Source organism: Martes martes, assembly GCF_963455335.1.
Source record: "Martes martes genome assembly, chromosome: 13".
NCBI classification, from domain to species: Eukaryota; Metazoa; Chordata; class Mammalia; order Carnivora; family Mustelidae; genus Martes; species Martes martes.
Genome location: NC_137901.1, coordinates 5,893,583 through 5,909,970, shown reverse-complemented (window position 1 = coordinate 5,909,970; position 16,388 = coordinate 5,893,583). Strand labels below are relative to the sequence as shown.

At 45.4% G+C, this 16,388-nt stretch overlaps 1 protein-coding gene across 1 annotated transcript; it reads right to left on the bottom strand.

Annotated features, from left to right (window-relative positions):
- Nucleotides 1–5,642: 5,642 nt before the first annotated feature.
- Nucleotides 5,643–9,479, bottom strand: CBLN2 (cerebellin 2 precursor; the record flags this gene model as incomplete). Its single annotated transcript, XM_080821492.1, has 3 exons — nt 5,643–5,840; nt 6,106–6,225; nt 9,123–9,479. 3 exons carry the CDS (start codon nt 9,477–9,479, stop codon nt 5,643–5,645), a joined length of 675 nt encoding a protein of 224 aa, XP_080677618.1.
- Nucleotides 9,480–16,388: the final 6,909 nt, after the last annotated feature.

The following is a 16,388-nucleotide window of genomic DNA, read 5'->3' as shown; positions in this document are numbered from 1 at the left end:
GGACTTTGAGAGCAGAAGAGATTTATGGAAGCATTTGAAGATGAATAAAGCAAGAGCAAACAGACTTAAGCAAAACACTCGGGAGTTCCACCGCCCAATATATCGCCAACATTCTCCAACTCAAGCAGGGTTTTTGTTTGGTGTTATTTTGTTTGGCCACCTGAAACAAATTCAAAAGGAGAAATCAGCACTCCTGAAAAATACGATGGCATGATAGTAAAAGTCAGCCACAGCTAGTCAGGTTGCAGGCGGTGGTAGTGGCTCATTAATAAGTAGCTTCCATTCCGTTAGGATAGCTCCAGTGCACAGCAGCGTTCTAACCCCGGGGAGTCCTGCCGTGGGCATTAAGAAGAGGGAATGAAGATTTCTTTTCCAAATTAAGTTGTCAGGGAGCTCATTTACACTACACAGTGAGTGTATGTGGGCGAGCCGATACAGATGATGATTTATGATGCTATAGACACTTAGGTGATTCTGGTGATGGAAATCCACAGCAAAATCCACTTAGGAAGATAAAACAGAGCTCCTATTATCTGTGGGAGGTAAAATCACACGGCTTTTGCCCTTACAAATTTCAGGTTACCCTACTGGGTTTGAGATTGGAAAGAAAGCTCATTTACTTAGAATTCAGATTTTGGTGTAATATTATTATATAAATTCGCACAGAGAACGTTATTTTAAAAAGTTTATATTCATTGGATCTACTTTAAAGGAATTTTGAAAAGACCTTTCTTCTTTTTTTGAAAGGTTGGGTGAGGACTGGGTCTGACCAAACCCATCATTGATAGCTATGTAACATAGAGACATTTAAAATATCTAAATGTGAATGAATTGTAGCTTTCCATCTGCAAAGGCAGTAATACACATTTTGGTGAAATCCAACTGCAAAAATTAAGTTTTAAGAGGCTAGCCAAATACAGAAACATACTTGATTAGTGAACATGGCCATCATCAGCTAATACCTTCATAGTGTTTTCATAAGAAAAAAGATTCTGAGCACAAAAATCATAATGTGATAAAAACCAAAATGGAAATTATATTTTACCTTACTTCAGTATATTTGGTGAGCCTGCTTCTTAAATGCCAAGAAAATTAACTTTAAGAGTCTTATGAGAAGGCATAGATAGGCTTTGATCTTACATGTTAATTATGTTTATAATCTGCCATTCTAGTAGCAAATTGTCAACTTTAGAAACAGAGTCCCATTGACAAAATGAATTCCTACATAAGCAAGGTAAAAGGGCAAAATCTCACTGTAGTTCTATGGTTAATCTAGTTTTATCTTTTTTACAAGTGTTTTTACAGAGTGCACAGAAAACCTTCAGAATGATTCAATGTAACCTGCTTCTAGGAGTGCCATCATTCATTTACACCACCTTAAATATAATGTCACAGCCTTTCATTCATGTGCACTAGATTATTATATACTTCCTATGCTGTAGAAATATAAACATTAACTATTTATTTACAGCAACATTATCTTATTGCAATATTTATTTCCTTATAAAAGATTGCAAAATCATGGGGACGTAAATTGACAGAACATTCTTTGCTCCTTTTGCTTTATGAGGCTAAAAAAAAGCCCGTGCTTTCAGTTTTGCTTGTATAAAGAGGTTCAACAAATTCTCCTCTTACCTATTTCCAGATTCCAGGAGAATGCAGCCAATCTATGTATTTTGTCTTATTCACTGATAAAGATCAGGGGATATGTTCATGTATTTACAAGGCAAAGGATATACATGTAACAGTTGCTATGTATGTGACTTGGTATCAAGGTCCTTGATAAGATATCAATGAAATAGTACGAATAAAATTAAGGATTCAGCAAAGGTTTTGGTTTGCTTTTATGTATCCTTTCTAACCCTTCTGAAGTTTGGTATCACTAGATTTTGCTAAAAAACATTTTTTTTCCAAACAAGTAAAGGTTTTTTTCCAAACCTCTACAGGATTCCATGAGTGTTTGTGCCAATATCTCACAGACTTTCTCGCCTTGCTCTAAGCAGCCCTAGTAATCACAAACTTTAAAAATGTAAATAATTTAATTATACATGAGTACATAGATCAAAAATATTAGGATGCAAAAAGGGCTCAGAAACAGATAGTAAGCACAATTTCTTAGGACCTAGAGTTGAAGCAGGGTTGTGTTTCAAATTAGAATATATTTTAAGTTAAAAAATAGTGTTGTCTTAAAAGCATTTACAGTTTAGTAGGATTAACATTTATCAGCTAGATCAACTCAATGTCATAATGCTGAAATATTGATAACTCAGTCTTTCCTTGTGTTAAAAATATTACAGTTGTATATTCTTATAAAATGTTGGTATCACATCCTGGAATGGAAAGGTAGGCGTGAGCCACACAGGACAGTCAAAGAACATAATTAAGAATTGAGTTACTACGAAAATGCACAGATTTTGACATGCTCATATTACCATCATTCTTAAAAATCAAATTAAACTTCCCAAGTGCTACAGTTTTAATAAGCTAGTGGGGAATACGGAAATTTAGCGTCGCATAAAAGTATCCTCTGTCAGATGTTCATTTTAATGACCTGCACGTGGAAAAACTCGACTTTCCAGAAACACCCTCCCTGCCGCATAATGGCTCTTGTAATCCCGGTGCCTGGCTCATCTGTGTGATCTCACAGTAGCCTTGGGTGTTGGGCAGATGCGGGGGCGCCTGCCCTCACACCACAGATGGGAAAACCGAAGCTGAGAGGTCGGGATGCTCAAATCAGACCGCGCATATCCCAGACGTCACTTCCATTCCCCAATTAAAGGAAAATACATTTCAAATTTTGCTCTGCCCTACATATTTTTGTAAACCAGGCACAGGAGCGTCCTCTCCCTCAAAGATCCTTATCCAGACAGAACTCGGGCAGCCACAGCCATGGGCGGCGAAGCAACTTCAGAAAAACTACTGTTGTGGCTTCTCCCTAGTGTCGTTTTTGGCATCCAGCTCAAGATATTAATTAATTAGCTAATTAATTAAATAATAGCAGGAGTGGAATAAACAGGATGAAGCTTTTTCCCTCATACAAAATGAACTCCTGAAATCTGCTTATTTTTAGACTGATCAATTTAATAACTTATTTATTAGACGGCATAACCAAATAACAACCTGTACGTAGTAAAGCTGTAAATACAAGCAAGTATGTGCATTACATAGTAGTAAGCGAGAAAAATAACGCGTATGCATCTATTTTTCAACCTCTGAAGGGGCGATATCGTCCCCTAATGAAGCTTGCCGCTTGTTTGAAATTGAACGGAAGGTTTAGAAGATGAGGGACAGAGGACTAATTCACTAAGGGCAGTAAAACACAGAAGAAAAACATTTGCTAGCATCCTACTGTTGGCATTATCGGCATTAACGAACAATGCTCATACTTAGAAGTGTGTCTCCTAATCACAGAGGCAAAATACCCAAATGCATTTTGATTGATTGATGTTTCTTGATTTTTCTTTTCTTAACAAAATATAACATCATTTTAAGTCAAATTAAATTCTGTACCTTATTACGGTGTCCACCTAAGGCCAGTAACACTTAGACTCTTCATCAAACTGGATTTTTTTTTTCACTTCTATGATCCTTACTGAGTTTCTTATATGAAAACGGAAACCAATGCTGCCCCATGCTCACGTGTCTTAGAAAAAATTGATGCTATATTGAAATGTCAGTTTCTTTTATATCCATGTTCTCTGATTGAAATATTGGGTTGGAACTTGTACCACATCAATGATTGTATGTGAGGAAAGCAGATTGCCTATCCATAAAGCATTTTTAATGCTGTCTTTTTCACATATCTACCCCCAAAATCTTTTCGTGTGAAAAATACATATATATACATATATAAATCGAAGTGTTTTTAAGTGTGCAATTTCCACCGAGACCCATCGCTAGGTCTGCAAACAGGAGTGTGCATCTGAGTGTATGTTTTCAAGAGGCGCGGTGTGGATCTGGTTTCCCCGAGTCCTTGGTCCTTGGCCCTTTACTTCCACACCTTGCAGGAGTTGGGAGACGATGTGAAGGGAGAAGAACAAGCCAGACATCAAACCCATTTATTCTGAATCTTAAATTATGACTTTTTATCATCAATATTTTGGTTACATTGTGACACAAAGGACAACTTAACATCCGCTGTGAGGTCTCTTCTTCGATTGCTTTGGGATTTAGTAACGTTTCCTTGGCATAGGACTCCTGCACCCATCAGCTCCCAGCTGCATTGCGATCCTATTGTCGTACAAGGGGCCAAGACAAGAAGGATCTGCACCACTGCTCCCAGGGTGCCTCTGCCAATACCTGTAAGCGCTGTGACTTGTACGTGGCTTCTCGCCAGGTGTTTGCAGGGAGTGTGAACACGCCTCTTTCCTTGGCAGATCAGAGGAGGATCCTGAGGGAAACTGACTCATCCTGTTGGCTTTGGAGCACCTGAGGCTGGGGTGCCGGCGCAGACACAGATGCAGATAGATGCGGACGGGCTGCTGGGAAGACCCAGGCACACTGGGCCACGGAAGCACGTGTTCAGGAGACTTGGTCATTCCAGCTTCCGTCCTCATTTCACATGATTCAGGCCACCCAGGAGCATCAAGTTTTTAAAGTATTCCAGAGCGTTAAAAAAAAAAAAAAAAAAAAAAAGAAAGAAAGAAAGAAAAAAGAAAAAGAAACAAGAAACAAGAAAATCCCAACTTGTTAGTTCTAAAGGTGCATCTGAGAGAATCTCTTGGAAAGAAGAAACAGAATCGTCCATCTGTTAGTTGTACTTTGATATACACGTACCTTCTGCTCGGTTTGGTCTCAACCAAAACAAAATACATAGGTATGTTTTGTGTTGTTTTGTTTGGTCTCGTTCAAGAATTCAACATACATTTCTCTCCCCCATCCCAGCACAAACAACAACAACAAAAAAATAGGATTTGGGGTAAGGAGGGAGAGCTGAATGTGGAAAGAAAAATAAAGCTTTTCCAGGAAAAAAAAAAAAAAAAAAAAACAAACAAACAAACACACACACACACACACACACACACACCACAAAGCAAAAGTTGCAGTCCAATCGTGCAAAATTTGCTTCTCCGGATAAAGCACTTCTTGACAGATTCACAACGTCCCCTTCCCCCTCCCGAGGCCTCCCGTCCACCCAGGGGAAAATACAGAATGAAAGTGAAGCCATTCTTTTTCTTAAGGCTGAACAGACACACAAAGAACACATTTCAAGGACTCTCCAGCGGGTGGTGATTTGTGGGCTCCTGCTCTGAGCTCTGCCTGCGACCTGCCGTCCATCCTGGGGTCAGCGGCCCTCCTCGTGTGGGGGCAACGATACAAGGGACAAACAAAAGAAGAAAAGCCAATGGTCCCCACAATAAGATCCAATATTGACTTTACAATCACAGGTACAAATTGCTCAAATCGATAATTTCATTTCTCCTTCAGACCTTGTCGTCTAAAACTAATTAGAAGCCAGGTTCCCAAGGAATGGTCTATAGTCAAAGAAAATACTGGAGATTTGGAAGGAAGTCATTCTTCTACTTCAGCCGTCTGATGGAGGTGGGAAATAAGTGCTCCTATTCTGGCAAGTTCGGGGTGTTGAGGAAGGGCGGAGTCCTGGGTCCAGATCGCAACTTCCACACCGACTGGGGACTCTGTGCTTATAGAGGAAAAACCAAGAAGCCCGAGAACGTGGAGTACTTCCAGCCTCCCATGAGGTTCCCCCTCTCCAGTTTGAGATGCACTTTGTCCTCCCTTTCCATCAGCAGTAGGACGCCGTTGCTGGCAGCTTCTCTGGTCACGTCCTGGTCTCCTGCAAAGGCTGAGATCACCGGGTAGCCGTTCTGCATTAAACTGACCTGCGGTGCAGAGGGTAGAGCTCAGCGGACCCGCAGGACCCCACCGGCACACGTTCGTTCTCTGATCCCCCCACGCCCCCTTGCCCTTTCCACGGAGCCGCCCCAAGGGCCTGGCCCGGAAGATGCGGCGGCTTCTGGGCTGGAGGCCCCAAGGTCAGCGGGCTCCCTGCTGGGCCCGGATGCCCAGAGGACACGGAGGACCTGCGGCCATGGGGCGGCAGTCCTCCGAAGCCCAAAGGGTCCACACAGCCGCAGAGCTACCCACCTGGATGGTCTGTCTGTTGTACACTTTGACCACGTGGAAGCTGAAGCTATAAATCCCCTTCCTCGGTGCCACAAATATACTGGAGGCAAGGTCGAAATGGTTGCCAATATTTACTAATACCTGAAAAAGAAGAGGGGATACAGCACAAACAGAGCAAACCCCTCCTCCGCGTCTCTGACTTAGACGGGCAAAACCACCGCCACGGGGCACCCCAGGCAGCGCGCCAAGTCTGCCCCCCACTGGGAGGGGGCATATAGAGGAAGGGGGGTGAGTGGGAGGGGAGGGTGGAGGGCAGAGGGGAAGGAGGAGGGGGGAGGCTGGTGGTAAAATAGCCTACACCTGGAAGGGATCTGAGAAGAATCCTAATGGACTGTAATTAATAAAGGTGGTGAAAAGTACATTCTATGTCGGCATTGAAAAAAATGGGTGCAGATTGTGCATGTCGGGGGCAAGGCAGAGAAAAAGGAATAGAAGACAATGAGGTCCCGGTAAACAAATGGAATCGAGTCTGTTCAGAGGTTTATAGGATGCCGGAGGTCTCCACGTGAAGTTTACTTTCACAAAGAGGGTGCCACGCCAGGCTGAATGGGGAGAGGGAGACCACAGCTAAGGGGCCAATTCAGGGAAATCACTTACATCAGCTCAAGCTTGTCCCCTGTGTCCCTGGCCCTTGGCACCCTCCCTGGGAGCACACAGGAGGTGCCCCAGCTCAGGGGTGAGGGGAAGACCCCGGTGGATAAGCACTGGCTGCACCTGTTTCCTTCACTTCCCTCTGAGTAATGTGTTTGCTCCCTTGGCTGAGCTCTGATGTCATGCAAAGAAGCTTGATTAAATGAAGGGTGTGGAGACAGCCGTTGGATACCCTGAGCTCAAACTACAGGAGCTTGCGAAGACTAATGACAAATTAGCCAGAGGATGTGAGGTCACATGATCCTGCAGATGACTTTTCTCAAATGAGAGGGGATCAGAGCATTCGCGTCACAAGCAGAATCTGCAGAGCGAGCGACCCCTCGTGAAGACCCGGTTCCCTGTCAGGAGTGGAAGACAGAATTTGGTCACACCGTCTGGATCGTGTCCCCACCTCCACTCACACACAAATGCACAACTCAGTTACAATAATCAAATGGCCTGCTTGGTGTTCTGGGCTTTTAAAGCAAACAGCCAGCAACCACAGAACCCTGGGTTAGGAATCCCGTCTTCAGCTCAGAAAATGAATTTCAACAGAATGACTCTCGCTGTTTACTCCTCACACACTCATCGCGGATGAATGACACGCGGTCCCCACAGCGCTGTGTGATCCGCCCGTGACAACCATGGTCGCCACTCGGGAAATAAGCGCTCACCGGCTTCTTGGAGGAGCTCAGGGCACCACTGCAGTCCCCCTCGCTGGCAGGGCTCACACAGACACTTGGGGCTCTATTGTTCCAGACCGTGAGCTGCACAATGCCTGCTCTCCGTCTCTTCCAGCCTGGGCTCTCAGTCTGCCTTACGACGCTTTAAAGAAGAATAAAGCATTCTCCAGCCAAGCCCTCGGAACTGTTTCTTCCAACTCAACTACCTCAACTCTTTTCCACCGGTTTTAAATGCCGGAAACTGGCAAATGCAGGGCCCTGCTCTCAATGAAAGAACACCCAAGGAGCCCAGAAGAGCAGGTTTCACTGACTCCCTAACTCGGGAAGCAGGGAACAGCATTTTACCCTCCCTGCCACGGTTAGCTCATCTATAAAATTAGAATCTTATCTTGCCGTACAGCTTATGTTGCCCCCACATCACAGGGTTCTCCTGGTACCAAAGTGAAATGATGGGACGTAACTAATGATAACACATGAAGAACTTAGCAAATGCCCATTGATGGGTGCCTGCTTTATCTGGCAATAATTATAACCACTAGTTTTGTTTAAAAAAAACAAAAACTGTTTAAAAACAGATGAAAGAGAGATCACCTCCAAACCCTAAAAACTTCAAGTAGATAATCCTTAGCAAGGATTAAATTAAATCAATCCTCTGGCCTACACACGGGCAATGGTGTGTGTAGGTTCACACTTACACTGAGGTGTAAGGATTGGTTAACAGGAGGGAAATCAGTTAAGTGTGGCCAGAGAGCCCAGGACTCTGTTTTAGTGGGAAGCATGTTGGCAAAAGGAAGGGACTGAGCAGGTAAAGTCTGGGAACCACTATAATGTTTTCAACTTGTTTCTGAAAAACAACAGAAACCAAGACAGGAGGGCACAAGAGGAAAGTCACAACCTCCAATTCTGAGCCCAAAAACCCAGAGAAGAGATTGCCAAGGTCTGATCATTTACTGAACCCTCTGCTTTGAGCCACGGGAGAGAAGTTAAGTGGTCTGGGTTAACTTAAGTCATTGATCCTTATATATATTTTTTAATTTATATGGCCACACTAAATATAATATTTATGTGTTGTATATATTTGTACATTACGGTATATATGTTGTATTTACTATCTATTCCATCTAAATGACCGCGCTCTATTTTGTTTTGAATTTACATAACCATCCCTGCTACTGCCCTCACACTCTTCGCGACTTATTTTTCTTGAAGATAAGCATCCTCTCCCCAGTCCCTTCCAAACTAAGCAGTAGGCACGTGTTTTCTGATCCTTGGCTGAGACCATTGGAGACTCCCCTTTTGGGGTGTGTTTTCCACGCACTCAGTCCCCAAGTTGGCCACCTGGATGACCGGAGCCTAGCCACCACAAACGACAGCCCCCGTCCCAGCGAAAAGTAAGATGCGCGGGCTCCTTTCGGGGAATTCATTTCAGATCCCTTCGTTTTCAAGGACTGTCAGTCATCCAAGTGCCAACCGAGCTGCTAGTGAGAAAAAAGCTACAATGTGAGAAAGGGGAAATGGTAAGGAGCGCTTACTCGGAAAGGGAGAAAGGAGAAGGGCAGGGCGGAGCAGGGAGGCGGGAGCGCCTGGAAGTCCCCAGCCCACGCGCCCAGGCCCCCGCCCTCTCCACCCCGGGCGGGAGGCGAGGCGGCAGGCCGGCCGGCTGACCTGGTCGAAGTAGATGGTCATGGTGCGGTTGCTCATCTCGGACGGCTCGTGGTTGGTGCTCCGCGTGGCGGAGAAGGCCACCTTGGCGCTGCCGGAGCGCACGGAGATGCCCAGGGAGGAGGTGACCGCGCCGTCCGCCGACGGGCTCGAATCGCACACCACCAGGCACTTGCCCTCCAGCACAATGGGCTCCGTGTCGTTCTGCGCCCGCACCGGGCAGCCGGCAGGCAGCAGCAGCAGCAGCAGGGCCAGCGCCGCCCCCAGGCAGGAGCCGCAGCCGGCCGGCTCGCGCAGCGCCCCCCGGCGCCCGGGCATGGTCAGCGGCGGCCCGCGGGGGCCCCGGCCGGGCGCCGGCATCCGAGCTGGGGGGGGGGGGGCGGCGCGCGAGGGCGACGTTGGACAGGGGCCGGAGGAGCCCGGGAGGGCGCGCAGGACTGCGCGGGGCCTGGGGAAGCCTCCTTTGGCCTCGGTCCCCTGCTCTGATGGTCAAGGCCAGGCTCGTCCTCAGAAGAAAGGCGCCAGCGGACCTGTCAGGGCAAAGAACCCGAACCCTTAGACTGGGAGGTGAACCTGGAGGCGGGGGAGAGGGGCACAGGGAGCAGGTGCCTGCGGCGCAAGGGCCCCTTTCCATGGAGGCCGCCCTCTTAGGACCGCACACAGCCACCCCTTCCCGGATGGGCACAACAGGTCCGAGGAACGCCCCGGCGCCCTGGGGGCAGTGCGTCCCTCAGGGCTCCTGGGCGGCGCGCGCCAGGGGTGCGATCCGGTAAGGGGCCCGAGGTTCTGCAGGGCCTCGGCCCTAAGACATGGTCGGTGACCTCAGAGACGCCGTCAACGCCCCCCCCCCCCCACGGCCCATTCTGCAAAGGCGGAGAGGGGCTAAGGTGCAGGCAAAGAGAGAGTACGAAAGGTTCACCGCCTTCATTTTAGCGGCATTTACTTGAAAGCCACACCAAGAAAGCTTTTTTCTTTCTCCGCTTTCCCTCGCATCCTCTGTTTATCCGTCCTGGATATAGATATGTATTTCTAAGCAGTCCACTTAATAAAGATCGTATCCATTTTCCGCCCAAAAACAAATCCCAAGGAAGCTCCTTAGGGTGAATAAGGTTAAGAGGACAAGATAAAGAAGACAGACTCTAAGACCAAACACCCACTTCCCCCGTCCCCGCAGCCCGCAGCGAGCTCCTTCGGAGAAGCCGCTCGGATCGCTCTCTCTGGCGCAGGACCCGAGGACTGCACGGATACGAGCGCCCCCAGCTTGGCCCGTTGGGCTGCTTTGGTCCCTGGACCCCCGGCCCTTCCCGGCCTGGAGGCATCCCTGTAGCTTTGCGCTAACTTGAGCGCGCGTTCGCACTTTCCCAGACCCTCTCTTCTGCCACCAAACTAGACAGGTCATCTCAATACCCAGTCGGAGAAAGGGAAAGCAGAGAAGCCGCTCCCCTCACCGCCCACAGCCTCCGCACAACTCCTCCAACAGTCTATCCAACAAGAGAAGTTGTTGTTCCGGGAGTAGCCAGCCTCCCCCCAGCCCCGGACACAATGATTTCGATATTCTCTCTCTTTCGCCCTCTCCAGATCGCAGATTCTCCAAGGTCCTCATTAAAATATATGCATGAATGCAATTAGCGTGCCGATCGTGGAGGACAGGCTTGGGTTTTGGTTACCTGGAACATCCATGATGAGCGAGCAGCGCTGTCCGCGAAGTTGTTCTGCTTAAAGAAGATGAGCGGGAGCTGGCGGGAGGAGACTCGGAGCGCAGCCCTTCTCCCCGCGCCTGGCCAATAACCGCGCCGCCCCGCCCTGCCCCTTTCCCGCGACGGCCGGCGCCCGCTCCGGGTACGCCCCGTGCCGCGCACCCCAGTGCCTCGCGCGGCGCCCAGAACCCGCACGCCGGGTGGCCCTCACCGCGCCGCGCCTCGGATCCGCACGTCCCGCGCCCGGCATCGCCGCGCGCGTCGCCCGGCGTCCGCTCGCCCAGCGTCCCGCACCGCACAGCGGCTCGGACCCTCGCGCCCTGCACCGCCAAGCGCCCGGCGCCCGCACACCCCGCGCCCAGCGCCGCGCAGCGCCCCGCGCTTCGCACCGGTTATGTTCCAGGCACCGCACCGATTCTGCACCGCACCCGGGCCCACGGTCTAGGAGGGCCCTTCGCGCACAGCGCGCCCGCAGCGTGCCTCTTTCTGCCGGGCCCCTCAGTCCCGGCCTCTCCTCTCGTCTCCAGACGGCACAGCCATCGCGATCGCCCGGAGGACTCCGCGCACTGCCCCCTCCCGGGCTCGGCACCCGCTCTCCTCACCCCCGCCGCGCCCTGCACCGCCCAGGTCCGGCTCTCACCCAAACACCCAGAGCGAATTCCTCCCAGATGCCTCGCTTTTAATAATTAGGCACCCTCAAAGCACCGGTCGCTCTTCTTTTCGATTCTTTCTTTTCTTTTCCAAATTCCCTCCAAGTCTTAATCCTGAATAGCGTGACTACTTTCATAATTAAGGGGTAATAAAGCAGTTTTTCTTTAAAAAAATTAAAAAAAAAAATAAAAATAAAAGGACTGAAATGGAGAGAAAAAGCTTGGGATTTTAATGGCTTCAAGGCTGTGGTTCCGGAATCTCCAGTTTGGGAAATATCAGATTTTGGCAGGGATTAAAAGAGGCGCCTCCGCCTGGGTTTATGTTTCTGCTCCTCTGAACCTCGGGGCTCCTGGAGCGCATTGGCACACGCGCTTATTTATTAAAATGCCTACTCTGAGCTCTAACGACCTGGGGGGACGCGCCGGTTTCCCAGCTGCGCCCGGAGCGCGGGCGAGAAGCGCAAGCACGGACGTGGGGCGCCACCTGCGGGCGCCGGGGCCTCCCTGCGGCAGGCTGCGGGCGAGCGAGCGGCCCCAGCGCGGCCGAGTCCAAGGGACAGGAGGAGGTTTGCGGACGGTCTTCTGAGACCCCAGAGAGCAGTCCTGTCCTCTGCAAAAATCTAGCACCAAGAAACGGTCTTTCCGGCCTCCTTCAGCCCCCTCGCTCTGAGAGCTCGCGGCGGCCCTGGATTTTGTGGATCTGCGCTCCTCCAACGGGAGACTCCGCCGGGATGATGTGTGCTGCAGTCCGTTCGTCATTGGCCACCGCCGTCCGCAAAACCTTTGCACAGAGCACTGAGCTGCATGGTCTGCGCCCCCCTGAAACAATATTTACAACACACTCTCTGACGACCTGACTTTAAGAAAAAAAAAAAAAAAAGTTGTTTAAAAAAAAACATTCGTAGCCCTTTCGACTTGCATAGGGTACCTTGCCGACAGACTGATGAAAAATCAACTGTAAGTCTGCCGGTGCTGTTCATAAGAACAGAGCAAAAGTATTTCTTATTCCCCCAGACTTCGCCCCTGGCCCTCTTTTGTTTGAAGGTTTCAGCCGGTGTTTTGGTTCCACTCTATAAGCTGGGTCTTTTCAGGTAGGGGGTTTTCAAAGCTTTATTTTCCAGAGGCCCTCGCGTGGCTTTTCTCCCTCTTTAGATTTGACAAGGCCTCCTATCTGAGCAATAAGATTAAATTCATTTCCAATCAGTTTAACTGAAATGGATATGTGGGAAGACAGGGCAAAGTAAAACAGAATTGCAGATGACTACATGAGACAAAATATTTAGTATGGTTGTAAAAATGTGATGGAAAGAACTTCTGAGACAAATGTTTTCTAACTGTACTAGCAACATAGTAAAAATATAAAACGGTCCCCAAGCCTGTCAGCCTCCTAAGGATATTAGCTGAAAATTAAGTACTTAATTTAAACATTTTTTTTTTTTTAATATGTGAGCCAGCTGTACTGGACTTTGCTAGGAAACTTTTTCAACATTGTCATATTTTGCTGCCTTTTTTTATTTTGTTTTAACAGTGTAAATTGTTAATTGTTACTTTCAGGTATTACTTCGTTTCACTATTGCACTGATTTGACAATTTCTTATTGTCAGAATAAACACACCCCGGCCATCCCATCATTGAGAACATTGATTTGTGTGAAATAATAAATAGCAAACGACACTAGATCTATGAAGAAATGTGAGACACAGACTGATAATTAGACCAATTTGGGGATGCTAATTAAGTAGCAATACCTCTCACACATCTATAAATCTTTAAATAAGAGCTCTATTAAGCAACTGCCTTAACTGTTGTGCCAAAGCATTTCTTTTGACTAATGCAAATGCAAGCATGCATGAACCAAATAGTTATCATCACCTTTGGGGGGAATAAAACCAAAGCTCTTTTCCATGTGGCAACAAAACTATTTAAATCCTATAAATCAAGAAACCTTTAATACGTAGTGAGCTAAATCATGGACTTAGAGCAGGAAGTATTCTTATATAAGGGGGGGAAATAGGTTAGGCTTAAATGTAGGCTTGGCGCTCTTTTTTTAAGAGAAAGTCATTGTGAAAAGCAGCAGATTGATAGAGAAATGGAAGGTTATTTATTCACTGATTGATTATTCTATCTATAAGGAGACATTTAGATTGTCTCCCTCTAGGTTTTGATGGAGTTGTAGCTTATAAACATGCTTGGAAAGCGTTTCAGACTATAACCTAGATGCAAAGTCCATGTGTCGTCTGGTTATTGCAGGAATTACTTCTGTTCCGTTTTTTCCATGGTCCTAGAACTTGCTGCCATCATTACTAGAACAGTGGTAGAGTCTTTTCTCTTCTGTTCTCTTTAAGTGTAAGGATATTCCCATCCACCCTAAGGGTGCCATCGATGGCATTTACTGAACATCTGTTATATCTCAGAAATGGCGCCTTGTCCTTTATCTATGATCTAGAATACGGTTTAACACCCAGATCACCCCATGGTAGACAAGTGGCCACATAGAGCTTAAGAGAAAAGTATTCTAATGTTAAAAAAAAGGGGGGGGGAGGAGGGCTAGGACAATTCAAGCTCCCTTCCTTTCATTTGTCCTAAATATTTATCTCTAATAGAGCTTAAAATTGATTTCTTTGGATAGAATCCATCACTGAAATACATCTTTAGTATGCATTATAGTCTTTTCTTGCTTTTTAAAACTAATACATAATATTCATGATTGTATTCTAGGCAGGTGAAAAATATGATCTGCTATGTATTTCATACTCTTGAATGTCAATGCTGTGTACATCCTTTAAAAAATAAACATGCAAGCATTAATAAGCAAAAATTAGTTTTCTTCTTAACTCTATTTAAGAATAACTGACAAATATAATTGTATATATTTAAAGTGTACTTTGTGATGATTGGATATACATATACATTGTAGAATGATTACCAAGATCAAGATAATTAACACATTCGTCACCTCACATAGTTAAGACAGTTCATTCTTTTTTTATTTATGTGATGATGATGGTTAGGATCTACTTGCAGCAACTTTCAAGTATGCAAACTATGTCATTCATTATAGTCCATGCTATACTTTAGCGCCTCGAAATTATTCTTCTTACAGAAATTGGATACCCTTTGACTTACATCACCTCCTCCCCACCCTCCCCTCAGTCCCTGGCAACAGCCATCCTATTTTCTATTTCTGGATTCCACATACAAGTGATATCATGCACTGTTGCCTTTTTCTGTGTGACTTATTTCACTTAAGATAATGCCCTCTAGATTCATTCATTTTTGTCACAAATGGCAGGATTTCCTCCTTTTTTATGCTGCGTGCTATTCCATTATGTATATATACCACACTTTTTCTATTTATCCGTTGACAGACACATAGACTGTTTCCATACCTTCGTTATAGAGAATAACATTGCAGTGAACATGAGAATATGAGTATCTCCTGGAGATACTGATTTCCTCTCTTTCAGATAGATATATACCCAAGAGTGGGTTTGCTGCCTCACAGGTCATTCTATGTTTACTTCAGTGAAAATATAAATTCCTAAAATTTTTTGTAAATATATTTCCAATGTGGTATAATGTTATTCTGACCAGTTACTAAGATGTGGAAAATAATTACTAATTCTGAATGTTGCATTCCTTTAAGTTTTATGTGCCAAATTGTTTAAATACCCAAGTTTGTATTTATCAGTGTAACTATACACAGTATTGGAATATGTCTTAACTCCAACATGTATAACAGCAATGAAAAAGTATAAATACTCCATGCTATGTGGGCACTTTGACAGAATTAGCAAAATTAAAAAAAAAAAAAAACTTTAAAAATTGAAACCAGTTCTCATTCAGTTTAACAGAAAGACCAAGAATTGTCAAAGAAGCAACTGGTTTGTAATTGTTGGCTGGAATTAGTAAATAATCATAATGATCCAGTCAAATTAGCTAAGAATTTGTTGACAGTTAAAAATTCCAGATTAGCTAACTTCAAGTGCATTAAGACTGTGCGTTATGCAGTCATCGTGAACTAAACCCACTACATCTGCCATTAAAGAACATGCTTAACTGTTTTCAAAAACCGTACAGCAACTATTTTTTCTGATATACATTTCAACACTCGATAAATAGTCTTTAAAATATGATTTTTAATTTGTTTTTATTAACAGGCTGATAAAATATGGAACCACCTCTGGCCCCACATCCTATTTCTACAACATTACAAAACAAACACATCACATTATAAAGTAATCCTTTTTTCACTTTACAAAGACTTTTAAGCTTGAACAATAAGTCTAGACATCTATTTGGGGGTAAATATTAGAGGGTTTGAGGCTTTATGAGGCAAGAGTACTGAAAACATACAAAGTGATCTAGTCTCTTGTCACGCCTATGTCACATGCGACTTGATTCTTAATAAGACAAAGCTTAAAATCAACTCTAAGGCAAATTAGCAACTTGATGGACTTCCAGTATTTGAAATAAGGCATATCAGCAGAGACAGAAACTATTGGTTAGAAGTCAGTCTTTTTTCAGCTATGTCTCATTGTCTTACACAATCCTAAGATTTAATTTTTTTCTATTTTATGATAGGAAATGTCTCTATTGCTTTACCAAATTGGGTCAAGTGCCTCATGTTAGTCATTTTAATCCTATCAAAACAAAATTCCTTCTAAACAAGGATGCCATTTGTCAACTCTTATTTCTCAATACAAGAAAGTATTACTAGAGGAAACGTTCTTTGGCAAACTCTTGTTAAATCCAAAAAAATATATATATATATATCAAGTGGCCCAGAAGGTATAGAGAATCCTAAATGCACTTCCTAAAGTTGAATGCGAGCACTCTTTCTTGTAGCGTAATTACAGAACTTTCTTTTTTGGAGTGAGCTACGTGTATGACTTCAAGGCTCTCTATATTCAGAATATTAT